Genomic DNA, 15,000 nt, shown 5'->3' on the forward strand with positions numbered 1-15,000 from the left:
CCACTTTAGCCCTATTTTATACCTAGGCTATTTGAAAATAGCCAATCTACAAGCTCACAACGCGTCGCATCGCGACACACTGTGAGCTTGTAGATCTGCTATTTTCAAACATTTTAGTACTTTTACTTTTGGTACTTTAAGTACATTTTGATACCAATACTTTTGTACTGTTACTCAAGTACATTTTTAATTCCGGACTTTTACTTGTAACAGAGTCCATTGCAGTATTGATACTTTTACTTAAGTAAAACATTTGAGTACTTTTTTCCACCACTGCTAAACGTTACACATAATTGTAAATGGTGGAAATTCAAATAATGTGAAAAACAGAGCTAATGTTATAATTTGGCATGCTTCACACAACACATTAGTTTAGTTATACAGCCTATATTTCTGAATGTTTCGATGGAACAGCTAATTCCACCCTGCTGTTCAGAACACATCCACTAAATACAGTTTGGTGTGGAAGATTCCCAAGCCCCATATAACATACAAGGATACTTCAACAGGATATACATTTGTTTTCACGGTTAAACCCGTTCAAACACAATTTGATTTGATTGGGGGGGGGGGCTGCTCTGGATTTAACTAGAACTGTTGAGAGCCAATCACACATACTACATTTCTGATCTTCTTCAAGTCATTTGTACTGTAATCGGCCTTTGCTGCCACCTACTGGTGGCAGTGTGGCAATGCACAGAGTAGGCGATTATGGTTTATTTAGATAACACTTTCAAAATAAAGTGCTTTGCATAGACTTGAGTCACCAAACGATAATGATAAAAAACATTAAGAGAAATCAAACTACATTTTGATTCAAAATGTCCTCAGGCAGGTGGTTCCAGAGGGGAGAGTCCTGGCAGCACATGTCGCCATGCGACGCATTGTGAGCTTGTAGATATGTTATTTTCAAATAGCCTAGGTATAAAATAGGGCTAAAGTGGTTGAATAATAATGTATATCTGCAAAGTAACTAGTAGCTAAAGTTTTCAAAGAATTATAGTGGAGTAAAAGTACAATATTTGCCTCTGAGATGTAGTGGAGTAGAAGTAAGAGTATTGGAAATTGGAAATACTCAAGTAAAGTACAAATACCTCAAAACCAAAAACTCTACCATACAGATTGGACAAAATAAATAAAAAGTTACATAGTGCCGCTTTAATGAACATTTTGGTGTCTTCAGTCTGATCCTGTCTGAACCACATACGCCTGAGACATAAAGCAATTAATGATAATAAACGTGTCTTAACTAGTTTGCTAACGTGTCAGTGTTTAGGTTGGACGGATCGAATACGACACCGAGGTTTTTTTGGCAACAGACGAAGAGAGACGACACGAGGTGACAGAATTTGAGAATGGAAGTGATCCGGGCCAATTATGAGAGTTTAGACTTTAAATGGCAGGTGAGGTGACACTATACGTTAAAATGTGACAGGTCTGACAGAATAACAAAGGATCACACGCTGTTGCTCTGAGGGCTTTATCTGTTCTGCTGCATGGGCCCAATGACAAAACCACACACACACACACACACACACACACACAACCACAAAACCGCGCCAGCCCCTGTAGGGACAGGTGCTGTCATAATACAGGTTTGATTAGAAAAATCGTTGGGAAATTGGAGCGGTTCCCTCAATCACATTTTGATCAGTTTTTATGTGTGCTGTGTGTGCTGTGTGTGTGTGTGTGTGTGTGTGTGTGTGTGTGTGTGTGTGTGTGTTTGTTGTGAGTGTGTGTGCAATGCGCGCACATTTGCGTGTGTGTGTGTGTGTGTGTCTGTGAGTGCAATGCATCCATGTGCATGCGCATGCACATATGTGCGTGTGTGTGTGTGTGTGTGTGTGTGTGTGTGTGTGTGTCATGTTGAAGCCTGTATTCTGTGTGTATTGCTTGCGTGTGTGTGTGTGTGTGTGTGTGTGTGTGTGTGTGTGTGTGTGTGTGTGTGTGTGTGGCGGGGGGGTGTATGATATAAAAGCTGTGCAATGGAATCAGATCAAAGGATTTGTGTTACACTGGGAACAGAGGTGAACCTCAGTGGGCCCAGTAATGAGCCCTGTGGGACCCCTGCAGGTGTCTTACAGGGTGTTTACTGTGCTGGCACACATGTGGTTCAACTCAACAGGGCCTTGTTGTATTCACACTGAAACATGTCTGATGCTGTAATCAACAGACGTCATGAAATTAGATGGTAGAAACACATTCAACCTCATTTAAAGGGGAATTTCACCTTTTAAACTTTTACATTTAAAGTTCTCCAAGTTTGCTGCTTTCGGGGAAAAAACAGCTATGTCCAAAAGGAAACGAAAAAACAGCAACATGTTTTTAAGAACAACACAATACTGCCTCATCAGAGTCGGTATGGTGACTTTATACATTGTCAGATACTTGAATGTGTCCTCTTTTTTTTCATTACTTTACCCAAATACAGCTCAAGTGGAGTTAGGAGGTTTTTGACCATTCATGTGGGGACAGCTTTTTTTTCCGTCTGACTTCGTCATTGTAATTAATGATGGAAAAAAAAACAACTATCTCCAAAGTTGGAGTTAAGTGGTTTGACCGACAGTTTTGTCAGAAGCGCTTTTTTAATACTTTCCATTGGTTCAATATTTGTAAACCCCACACACAGACGTAAAGGGTGTTCAATAACACTGATGTATTTAAAAAAAGAAATAAAGGTTGAAAAATGGTTTCTGCCCAACAACGACGATAACGCATTATGCAACAAACACCCATTTGATACTGTCGTTTTACATCTGGGACTCAAAACTCTGAGAGCGTACAAACGGAACCAAATGGCATTTGGTTCCCTTTGTACGCTCTCAGAGTTACGGATCTGTAAGGGTCCATTTGGGCCCCTGGTGCTCAGCACACCCGACATTGAGAACCAGCGCTTTAAACACTTTTTTCCCCCACATCTACTCAGTTTTTGAGTTGCTTAATTCAATAGCTAGATATTTGATATTCATTTGATCAGACACGCCCCATCCTGTGTAAGACCATTCAACTTCAAACTCCATTAGACTCATTGATAACACACGTTCTGGCTTCTGGTGACCGATATTATCCTTGAAAGGAGAGACCTCCATGTTCACACTTACACATTCACACCAGTGCAAAAACAAATGAACTGAATTAGAATCAGACCTTTATTGACCCCACGAGGAAAATGAAGTTGTCATGGCAGTGTTACAGTTAGAAACATGGGCCAGATACAGAACAAAACTATTCAATCGATATTGATATATGAGACTAGATCGGCTACGGTTGTGGATATCATAATACTGTGATAAGGGAAGTGTTGAGCTGCATTAACCCATTAAGACCTGGAACTGTGTCATTTTTAGATTTGAGCTAAAAAGCATTATTTTAAACTTTCGGCTATTCAAAAAATAGCAGATATACAAGCTCATAGCGGGGCACCGAGTGCCGCGCTACGAGCTTGTAGATCTGCTATTTTTGAAAAATCGTGAAAATGTGTGCAAATCTTTGAATATATATATTTCTAAAGCGAACATTTTTAACTCAAATCTTTGCTTCTGGGGGGTCCCTGGAACAAAATATTTTGATGGGGGTCCGCAGCCAAATACATATAATTTTGGGGGTCCTTGACATGAAAAAGATTGAGCACCACTGATATAGAAACATACGTTTTTCAGAAAACTGTTGGGATTTAGGAGACATGTAGAATCGGCTTCAGATCTCAATGGGTTAAAGTAACATTATGTCATTTTCTGAAGATACCTGATGTTCTAGACTATATATTATTTGCCTTTTTTAATTTATATTTGACATATTTCACACGACTTAATGTGTTTTACCCACCTGGCTTCTATGGGCATAACTGAGGACTATCAAATATCTCATTGTCTACATATTTAATGAAAGCGCCAATAGTCTTCCAAACAATATCATCACACCATAATGAATATAATGAATATGTACACAAGTGTAAAAACAAATTCCACAAAACCATAACACAGAATACATAATATACGTACACTGACATTGCATATGACCGGGATTGTAGAAAAACTATAATTTCATACGCATTCCCTTAGTCTGTGCCGTGCCGAGTAATCCCACATTTCACTAATACTGTACATGCTATTCAGTACATGAAATAGGATGCATTACTAATATCATGAAGCGTGCAGCTTTTACAAAAAAATACCTCTCCACCATGTGGCGTTTAGGGGTGCATTGGACCCGTAAGGGTCACCTTATTGGTGTACACCAAGTAAGGGTACACCAATAAGGGTTAATTTGGAACCCCCTCAAGGAACCTTGGAACAATACGTTTTCATGAATGTCTTAATAAGAGAGAGGAATGTCAAACACCTTCCTACTGCTACTGATGAGAACATTATAGGATAATTAAAACAAAGTATAGCGTATTAACACATTGTGTGTCAGAGGTTTATTAAAATAGGGTACATCTAGTGCCAGCATATCTTCCATCCACTTACGCTGATACGTTTCGTGCTGTAGAAGCCCCGTCGAGGACGCGCATGTAAACAAAGCGTGCGTGCGAGACGGCGGAGGGTCCCGACTAACGCCTGAAAAACAATAATATTTCTAACGCGATCCTCCATTGCAGAGTGATCGCCGATCGAAAACGGCTCACTTCCACCACGTTAAAAAGAAATAGGAGATATTAAGCTTTTAGTCAAGGAGTTAACATTGGAGCGGCCGACCGGAAGCATTTTTGACATGGATACGCATCCGGCCTCTCCTTCTTAGAGACTCCTTGGATGATCCCAAAGTTTCGTTAGAGCGCCCCACGTGGGAAAATATATATATATTTTTAATGGGCCATAAACGGTCCGGACCGTTTATGGCAGTGCTTCTCAAACTTTTTCATGCCAGGGACCCCCAAATTGATATATATGTGGCCGCGGACCCCCATCTGAAAATATGTTGTGCCAGGGACTCCCAGAAGCAAAGATTTGTGTTAAAATGTTCGCTTTAAAAACACAAATCTGCACAAATCTTCAAGATTTTTCAAAAATAGCAGATCTACAAGTTCATAGCGCGGCACTCGGTGCCGCGCTATGAGCTTGTAGATCTGCTATTTTTGAATAGCCAAAGTATAAAAAGTTTAAAGTATTGTGATGCTGTATTCACACATTTTGCTGGGGACCCCCTGGAACCCCCGCAAGGACCCCTGGGGGTCCCCGGACCCCACTTTGAGAACCAATGGTTTATGGCACGTAACGCATAGCTTCTCAAAAAACGGTCCGGACCGTTTATGGCACTCAATGTGTTAAAATTATTGTAGTAATTATTCAAGTTATTAACCACTTTAACTCTGGCGTCCCTATTTTTGTGCGTGTAATTATAGGTGGACATTTATAAAACCTTTCAAACATCTTTAAAAGCAAAAACAGTCAATCTACAGTACAAGCTCACAACATGTCACATGCCACGTACGTGTCGTGAGCTTGTACGACACATTATAAATCAAGTGGTAATAATTATTTCAAGTCATTGAGTAATTACCACTCGAATCTGAGAATGACACATAATCAAAAATAGCACTCATATTGAGAGTATAACTATCAATATATACTGTGAATGTACATTATATTATAAATCCTGAGTCCTCTCGTTCGAGTCAACATCGAGACCAAGACAAGACCACGACCACTGAAATGTTGTCTTGACTTGAGACTAAACTAAAAACTTAGACTGGTCTCCAGAACTACAGCCCTAGGGTATGTCCACACTGTCTGTCCTTTATGAAGAAATGGCAAGCGCTTTTTTTGGTGAAAATGAACGAAAATAACTGATCAAGAGAAATAGAGTTCAATGTAACTGAATTGAAAGTACCGAATATTGATAACGTTTTTAAACTAGTAGGTGTAGATGAGGAGGTTATTAAGATCGGGTGTCATTTATTCTTAAATAAAATGTGTTGATCGTTTAATAGACAAGCTTTCATAGACGGACACTCACTTATTAATGCCGATATTATATTAATAGATCTGCTTGTAAGAAAATACAACTCCATGATGAATATAGCAAATGTAATATAATTAGGAATTATTAGGTTTAAATACACGCTTTTGTTTAACCCTAAGCCTCAAGGGATGTGCATTTCTCGAAAAGTTAAATGATTCTCAACTTTTCAAAGCGCTCCACTCACCCAAAAACCTACATTGACCAGCACCTTTTAAAAGTTGCCTCCTTTTGTGCCATTCGGTTGCCTTCTGGCCATTTGTCATAGGTTTCAACCGTTTGAACCCTCTATTCTTAGTAAAAACGTACCTGAGTTACAACTTCACTTGGACCAAATATTCTTTGCTAGATTTGCTATTTTTGGCAACAAGATAGGTTGTGAGCTTGACGAGACGCGTTATGAGCTTGTAGATCGACTATTTTTGGTGAATGTTCCCCCCCCCCCAGAATATGGACGCTGGGGTTCAAGTAGTCCTTTTAAAAAGGTGGACAGTGTGCACATACATACCCCTAGTGGATGGCAGGGGCAGAGCATGCTAGTGAGCATTATTAACAATGAGAACCATGACCGACGCGAGCAGCCAGAGGCAGGCGGTCGTGCTAACGGCGGTAGCGCCAGCTTTGCCGGGGTCCTGAGCTTCGTCGGGGTCCTGGGCTTTGTCGGGGTCCTGGCAGGCGCGTGCGTTGTTGTCGGGTTTGGCGTCATTCGGGTTCCCCTCGAAGTGGACGGGAACGCACTGGTTGTCCACGTTCTCACAGGCCAGGATCAGGTACTTGGTTTCCTCCCGGACGCTCTTGATCCCACAGGTGTTTGGCTCGCTCCTCACCGTGACGAAGGTGAACGGCTTCCGGCTGCAGATCACAACAATAAAGGTCATTATCACACACCGGCGATTATGCCAATATACGCAGAATTCTGACTCCGTCCGAATAAATAAAATACGCTTTTTCGCTCCACGAAACTGATGTGGAAGCTTGCATTGACTTTATTAAGGTTTTTATTTTTTTTAACGTATTATTCGCATGAAAACATCGCCCCCGGTGTGTAAGGACCTTAATACTTACTGGTGTAAAGTAACTAAGTACACTTTTTGAGGTAATTTTACTTTACTTGAGTATTTCCAATTTTCAATGCTTTTACTTCTACTCCACTACATCTCAGAGTCAAATGTTGTACTTTTACTCCATTACTATTATTTGAAAACTTTAGTTACTAGTTACTTTGTAGACTTAGATTTTGATTACAAAACATACATCACCCACTTCAGCCCTATATACATTTCGGCCATTTGAAAATAGGCGATCTACAAGCTCACAATGCATCGCGATGTGACGCATTGTGAGCTTGTAGATCTGCTATTTTTAAAAGACTTCTATACATTTGAAAACTTGAATCAGGACAATCCGCACATTGAGAACTTTCACTTTAGGTACTTTAAGTGCATTTTGACGCCAATACTTTTGTACTTTTACTCTTAAGTACAGTATTTCTATATTGCAGTATTGATACTTTTACTTACGTAAAACATGCGAGTACTTTTTCCACCACTGCTTACTGTAAACACTAGAATTGCTTAGGCCGGTCATCACGATTACAACATTTAAGTTGACTTAATTAATTGTCATGCAAATAATTGCGATTAACCATTTAATAGTGTTTCTGGCAATGCATTTTGAAACATAAATAAGAATTACATTTCTGCTTGCCTTTTAGGCTTCATAATAAAAAAAATGCACATGGCAGATATGACAAATGAAGACATTACAGATTTAATAATTTTACACCTTCAAATATGTTTTAAATAGCAGTAATAGTTGCTCTACAAGCTTACAACTTGTGTTGTACTTAAATTCACAATAGCAGCCGATATGATAACACACGTGACAGTGAATACATAAGTAGCAGACAGTGCCAGTTCATTTTAATCTATTCTAATTCATAAAGAACAGTCTGAAGCAGGGAGATTGGGAGGTAGTGAAGCAGCATTTATTTTGCTGCCAACGTATGATTTGAATCAGTGGAGGGCAAAATGATTTAGCCTAAAATACAATAAAAATACCGTCCTCCATACTGAACATAATCAACTCCAACATTTCTTTATGTCACTCATCATAAGCTCTCTATTATAGATCTGTGAACTGTCTTCCTGATGAAGGAATCATGACACTTGTCTCCTTTAAATGAGAATGTGCTGTAGTATCCCTCCTTCACCACATGAGGGTGCTTTGGAGGCATTTTCTTTCATTTCAACCTCTCAAGAGCATGACTGTATTACTGAACCTGTTCAAATCCATAAAACTGTTTGCTCTTTCAATAAAGTCCTGTTGCCTCCATGTACTCCCTTCATCCCTTCTTTAATTTGTATATATGGGTCTATTTGAAGAAAGGTTCATTTATGCTACAATAATTTCACACTTAACTCTTTTGCACGATAGTGTGATAGTGTTTCTTCTTTAAAGCACAGTACATTTTGGTTGAGGTTTGCTACAAAACCCGTACAGCCAATCATTTTGGGCATAAACAAGAAGTTGAATGGTAAAACTAGCTCTGATAATGATGTACCGTGCATGTACAAATCATGTATACTTGACTTTCTTTATTATTTTTACATTTTGGAAAGAATAGCCAATAGGCTCAATGCACAGCAGTCATATTGGTAATATAAATTGGACCTCTTCCTTACTTCCTTTATAGGTGTTACCAATGATACTAATGAAGGCTCTGTTCCATTCTGGTCAAACAGAGTCAGGGTGCTGATATTGAGCATGTTGGCTCACTGGAAACACTCTGCTAAACCAGCGGGTCTCAAAGTGTGGTCCAGGTACCCTCATGGTTCCTTGAGGGGGTTCCAAATGGCCCCTACTGGTGTGTAAGGAGCACAAATGGAACCAAATGGACCATAAGGGTCCAAATAGACCCTTAAGGGTCCATTTGATTGAATTTTACACTCTCAGAGTTATGGTGGTCCTTGAAGTTAAAAAGTTGTACACTTTGCCCAAATTCAATCTTTTGGAAACTATTTGTAACTCTATGACTGCAGTTTTCACTGCTACAGCTCATGCGCGGCCACATGATATTATGAAACATACATTAACCACTTTATTACTTATTTTATACCTAGGCTATTTGAAAATAGCCGATCTACAAGCTCCCAACAGTTGTGAGATTGCAGAATGATTTTCAAACATTTTAGTACTTTTACTTTTGGTACTTTAAGTACATTTTGATGCCAATGCGTTTGTACTTTTACTCAAGTAAATTTAGAACTCTGGACTTTTACTTGTAACAGCGTATTTCTATACTGCAGTATTGATACTTTTTTACAAGAGTAAACAATTTGAGTTATTTTTTCCACCACTGATAATCACGATATAAGGCAGTGGTTCTCAAACTTTTTCATGTCAAGGACCCCCAAATTGACACTTATTAGCCCGCGGACCCCCATTTGAAAAGACGTGCGAGGGACCCCCATAAGAGAAGATTTTTACGCCTCTAGCAGTGATTCTCAACCATTTTAATTTCAAGGACCCCCAGTTTGACATGCATTTAGGCTACGGACCCCCATTTAATGGCATTCATACCTCTGGGACCCCAATTCATATTGTAAAATCAATGTTAATTTAACTCTGAGAGTGTACAAATGGAACCAAATGGACCCGTTAGGGTCCATTTGGTTCCATTTGTACACTCTCAGAGTTACAGACTCATAAGGGTCCATTTGGTCCCTGTCCATCATTTAGCTGGGGACCCCCTGGAACCCCCTCAGGTACCCCTGGGGGTCCCCGGACCCCACTTTGAGAACCAACGTCGTAAGGTGCATAAGGTGCATACAGTGTGTATGTACACGTACCTAATGCAGAGGTTGTCCTTGTAGATTCTGCCTCCCTGGCCGGAGCACACGGCCTTCACCTGCTCCAGCTCGGCCGGGTGGATGAAGGACTGCGTGGGGCGGTTGCACCGGTTGTCCGTGCTGTCCCGGATGAACTTGAACCAGGCGTTCTGGTCCAGCGAGCCGGGCATTCCCGAGCGCAGGTGTCTCCTCAGGAAGGTGCTGAAGCCGTTGTTCCACTTGGAGCGCTGGCACGGGGCGTCCGTCTTGGCCAGGGACGGGCGAGCCAGCAGGAGGACACAGCAGACGGAGAGAGAGAGGAGGAGGAGGAGGGGGGAATGGAGAGAAGAGAGAGAGACACCGCCGCCGGCCATCGTTCCCGCTGAAGAGGTCCTGGAGATCAGCGGCGTAAAGTACTATTAGTACTTGAGTACACTTTTGAGGAATTTGTACTTTACTGGAGTACTTACCTATTTTCAATCATTTTACTTCTACTCCACTACATCTCAAAGGCAAATATCATACTTTTACTCCACAGTAATTATTTAACTTTAGTTACTAGTTACTTTGTAGATTTTGTTTATTATTACAAAAAACACTTCAGACCCAAATGTATACTTTGGCAATTTGAAAATAGCAGATCTACAAGCTCACAACGCGTCGCTTTGCGACGCGTTGTGAGCTTGTAGATCTGCTATTTTCAAAGGATTTTTATACAAGTGAAAACTTGTGAAATGGGACCTTCTGCATAATGAGTACTTATACTTTCGATACTTTAAATCAGGGGTCGTCAACGTTTTCAGGCCAAGGACCCCCTAGCTGAGAGAGAGATGAAGCAGGGACCCCCCTCTATATATAAAATTGTGTTTCAGATAAACTTTTGCTGCTCTTTTTTCCCTCTACACCTATAACTCTTTGCCAAAAATATCCAATCTACAAGCTCTCGTGAGCTTGTAGATAGGCTATTTTTGGCTAAAGTTCTCCTCAGAAAAGGGATGCTAAGGTTCAAGTGGTTAATGTAAAAAGGAAAAAAATCATATCACACAAAGATTTGGCGGACCCCCTGTAGTAACTCTGAGGACCCCCTAGGGATCCCCAAAATCTGGCACACGCCAGGTTCTGTGAGAGAAACAAGCAACCAGCGTCATGTAGTTCTGCACGAACGGTAGCTCCTGCGGAGCATTCAGCGCATGTTTGAGTATCATGAGACTCCACCATGAGAAGTAGTAGGAAAAAAACAGACTTTACATTGGTTAATATAGGCGAATTTCAGTCTTACACACGGCTCCCATTATGCCAAAGGAGGGGGTCGCCAGAATGGACAACAGGGGATTCTCTGGAATAAATCAACGACCCTTTCTATCTTGGTGAGTGATTAGCGACACATCAAAGATAACACTTAAAATGGCCGGGACTCTCCTTTAAGAAAACAGTGTGGGTACTTCTCCCAGGGAGAGGGATAGATTCCACAGTTTCACTGCCAGCGCAGTGGGCCAGCGGTTCTCAACCTTTTCAGGCCGCGACCCCCCAAAATAATCATATTTGAACCCCTCCCCCCCCAACCCTGACAAACGCTTGCTGTTGACATGGAGCCTGATGTCAGACTGGAGACTGAGAGGCGAGCAGTCTATGGTGTGTGTGTGTGTGTGTGTGTGTGTGTGTGTGTGTGTGTGTGTGTGTGTGTGTGTGTGTGTGAGGACCCAGACAAGGTGAAATGTGTTGTACAAACACACATGGCCTCGTCTTGACTTACTGGCAGTGAGCGCGAGAACTGTGCTGTTGATAACCTCAGCTGTGTCTGAGATTAGCCCCGGACACACACACACACACACACACACACACACACACACACACACACACACACACACACACACACACACACACACACACACACACACACACACACACACACACACACACTTTTAAGACCTTTTCAGACCTTTTAAATACCTAAAATGATTCCAAATCGTCAAAATAATAAAAGAAAGAGGCACATTTTTTTTTAAATAACCGCCCTACAAGCCGATCTAAAAGCTCACATGCCTTGAGGCGTTGTGAGCTTGTAGATCGGCCATATGTGACATAGCTGCATGTAGATACTTATTACGTAAATAAATTGTTTTAAAATCCAACTATACTGTACATTCAGACTATGTATAGCCTACTATTATTATGTTGCCACATAATTGCATGATTGTAGCTAGGTACAATAGGCTCATACAAATAAATTAAACACTGCTTTATAAATTAGTACTTTGTCGTATGGCTATTTTTGAGACGAAATTAAAAAAATATTTTAAAATCGTTGAAAATGTTAGCCTACAATGACATGACCAAAATATGGACGCTACATTGAACGTGGTTAACACTAAACCCAGGCAGTGCTAAAACAGAGCAATGTTATTGAGATTTTTGGCATGTCAAGTTTAACTAACTGTATTCCTTCAACCCCTACAGTATAGAAAGGATGTTTATGTACAAATCACCAGTGAACTAGAAAGGAGAACTAAAGTCTATTGACTTTATTGGCTGTTAGATACTAAGGTAAATCATACGTGTAAACACTGTTTAATAATGACTATAAATAAAGTCAATCCTACAGAAAGTTTGAGAAATTCTAAATATCATATTTTATAAACAGAATAGGGGCTATACAGTCTGGAAGCATACATGTTTTCACATACTCTCTTTTCTTTTTTCCAGCCTTATACAGACTTGGAAATTACTGTAATTAAATTCCACACTTTTCCATACTCTCCATATTTGTGTCATACATGTTATGCCTCAACTCCTACAATTCCAAGTGCTTGTCAGGGTGGGGAGGGGGTCCCCAGTTCAGATATGATTCTTTTGGTAGGATTACAACCTTAAAGGGTTGAGAACCACTGTTCTAGACTATGTACTACAGAGCCACGCTATAAGAATGCACGTGTTGTGAGCGAGTCTTTACATGTTACAGTGTGGTCATTGGTCAGGTGTTCTCTGATAGCCTGTAGTGTGTGTCTTTATGGTGACTATGTGACAACACGGCTGTTTAGCTCAGTGGTTTTCAACCCTTTTTGCGTCAAGGACCCCCAAATTGACACATATTAGCCCAGGGACCCCCATTTGAAAAGATATGCCAGGGACTCAACCATTTTGATTCCTTGGGGGTCCCAATCTACACAGTAGCCTAGTATCATCATCAGTGTTCATTTAACTCCGAGAGTGTACAAATGGAACCAAATGCATGTGTACACTCTCAGAGTTACAGACATATAAGGGGCAATTTGGGTGCTAACTATTAATTTGGCTGGGGACCCCCTGGAACCCCCTCAAGGACCACTGGTGGTCCCCGGACCACTGGTTGAAAACCAGTGGTTTAGCTGACAGGCCACACATAGTCCACCCCTGAACATGAATGACAAACTGTGTGACATGATCAGGTGTGAGTTTCATTTCTGCAGAATCAATCCTGCGCTGAGTTCATTAATCATTGACCACTGGTCAACCTGGCCTCCACATTTTGCTCAAGTAGGGCGTTAATTTACAAAAAAAACTCAAAAAGTTAGAATATGGATTGATTGATTGATTGATTGAAATTTGTATTAGGCAAAAGAATGTAAAAAAACACAGTTACATTTATAATACTTTTGTCTAAAAGGTCCGACCAAAAAAGTCCTTGCGGACTTGTTTCCGTTGGGGTCCTTGAATAAATTTCATAGACATATATAGTAGCAACCAAACAGTTCAAAAATCAACATAATAATACAGAGGAAAAAAAATACCACTACGTACAAAAAAAGCATGAAAAAATACATTAAAAAATGGGAGGGGGGGGGGTTGTCTGTCTACAGGGAAACTGGTACTAGCTCCTCTTTTGGCCTCCAGAAAGATGAGTTTTTAGGGCTGTTTTGAATGAGCCCAGCGAACTGCATTTTTTGAGGGATGGGGTTAGACTATTCCATTCCTTGGTGGCTGTGCTGTAGAAGGACAATTTGCCCATGTTTGTTTTATGGGTGGGTGGGTACCAGAGTGTTGTTTACGCTCCCTCTAGTTTCGTGACTGTGGGTGTCACTAACTTTTTCGAGGTATTTTATTTAATTTATTGGAGATTGAAGAGGTTTCTGCCCTACAGCAACGATATATTACATATTATGTATTACTGCCTTCCTTGTATTATAAATGTGTTATTACCTTACTTGTATTAGGTCTTGTATTATAAATGTGTTATTACCTTACTAGTATTCGGTCTTGTATTATAAATGTGTTATTACCTTACTAGTATTCGGTCTTGTATTATAAATGTGTTATTACCTTACTAGTATTCGGTCTTGTATTATAAATGTGTTATTACCTTACTAGTATTCGGTCTTGTATTATACGTGTTGGACATTACTTGTAGCAGTCTGATGAAGTCTGCCACGACACTGTGCAAAATGTTTATCCCACTTCCTGAAAAATAAGAGTTTTGTACATACGAGGTTTCCACCAAGACTGCTGTTTTGTGTTGGACATTACTACGTCTGGGGGGAGTCTGCCACACCAAAACTACCCCCACACACACACACTCTCACGTACTAGCAGTGGTGTAAAGTAACTAAGTACATGTACTCAAGTACTGTACTTGAGGATTTTTACTTATTATTAGTATTTCCAATACTAATAATAAGTAACAAGTATAAGTATTTCCAATGTTCAGTACTTTTACTTCTACTCCACTACATCTCAGAGGCAAATATGGTACATTTACTCCACTACAATTATTTGAAAGCTTTAGTTACTGGTTACTTTGTAGATTTTGATTATTATTAGAAAACATACATTAACCATTTCAGCACTATTTAAACGTTGGCTATTTGAAAACAGCAGATCTAAGCTACTGTTTTCAAAAGACTTTTACACATTTTAGACGGGACATTCTGCATAACTAGTACTTTTACTTTTGGTACTTTAAGTACATTTTGATACCAAATAAATCTTGAATACCAGACTTTTACGTGTAAAAGACTATTTTCTACATTGCAGTATTGATACTTTTACTTAAGTAAAACAATGTGAGCACTTTTTCCACCCCTGCACACTAGCGAGCACGTAAAGTCTTTGCATGTTGAATTGTAGCCCTGCCACAGATGACTCACCACCTACTACAGTCTATAGTGAGGAAAGCCTATAATAACAGAGTATCCACTGCTCTACAAACAGCCCTACAGTACACTGTGTGTTCTAA

The 15,000-nt window shown here is 40.2% G+C and overlaps 1 protein-coding gene across 1 annotated transcript; it reads right to left on the bottom strand.

Moving 5' to 3' along the window:
* Nucleotides 1–3,036: 3,036 nt before the first annotated feature.
* LOC311041421 (angiogenin-2-like) lies at nt 3,037–11,577 on the bottom strand. The gene is made up of 3 exons (XM_084051791.1): nt 11,545–11,577; nt 9,813–10,184; nt 3,037–6,813 (listed from the first exon to the last, which is right to left on the bottom strand). Exons 2-3 carry the CDS (start codon nt 10,163–10,165, stop codon nt 6,498–6,500), a joined length of 669 nt encoding a protein of 222 aa, XP_083907917.1. The 5' UTR covers nt 10,166–10,184; nt 11,545–11,577; the 3' UTR covers nt 3,037–6,497.
* Nucleotides 11,578–15,000: the final 3,423 nt, after the last annotated feature.

The sequence above is a fragment of the Gymnoscopelus microlampas genome (genome assembly GCF_963454915.1).
Source record: "Gymnoscopelus microlampas genome assembly, chromosome: 3".
In the NCBI taxonomy this organism is placed as follows: domain Eukaryota; kingdom Metazoa; phylum Chordata; class Actinopteri; order Myctophiformes; family Myctophidae; genus Gymnoscopelus; species Gymnoscopelus microlampas.

Coding starts and splice junctions, on each gene's coding strand:
- LOC311041421 (XM_084051791.1), bottom strand. CDS start 10,165: ATGGCCGGCGGCGGTGTCTCTCTCTCTTCTCTCCATTCCCCCCTCCTC. Junction 6,814..9,812: donor AAGGACAACCTCTGCATTAG/GTACGTGTACAT, acceptor TGTGATCTGCAG/CCGGAAGCCGTTCACCTTCG.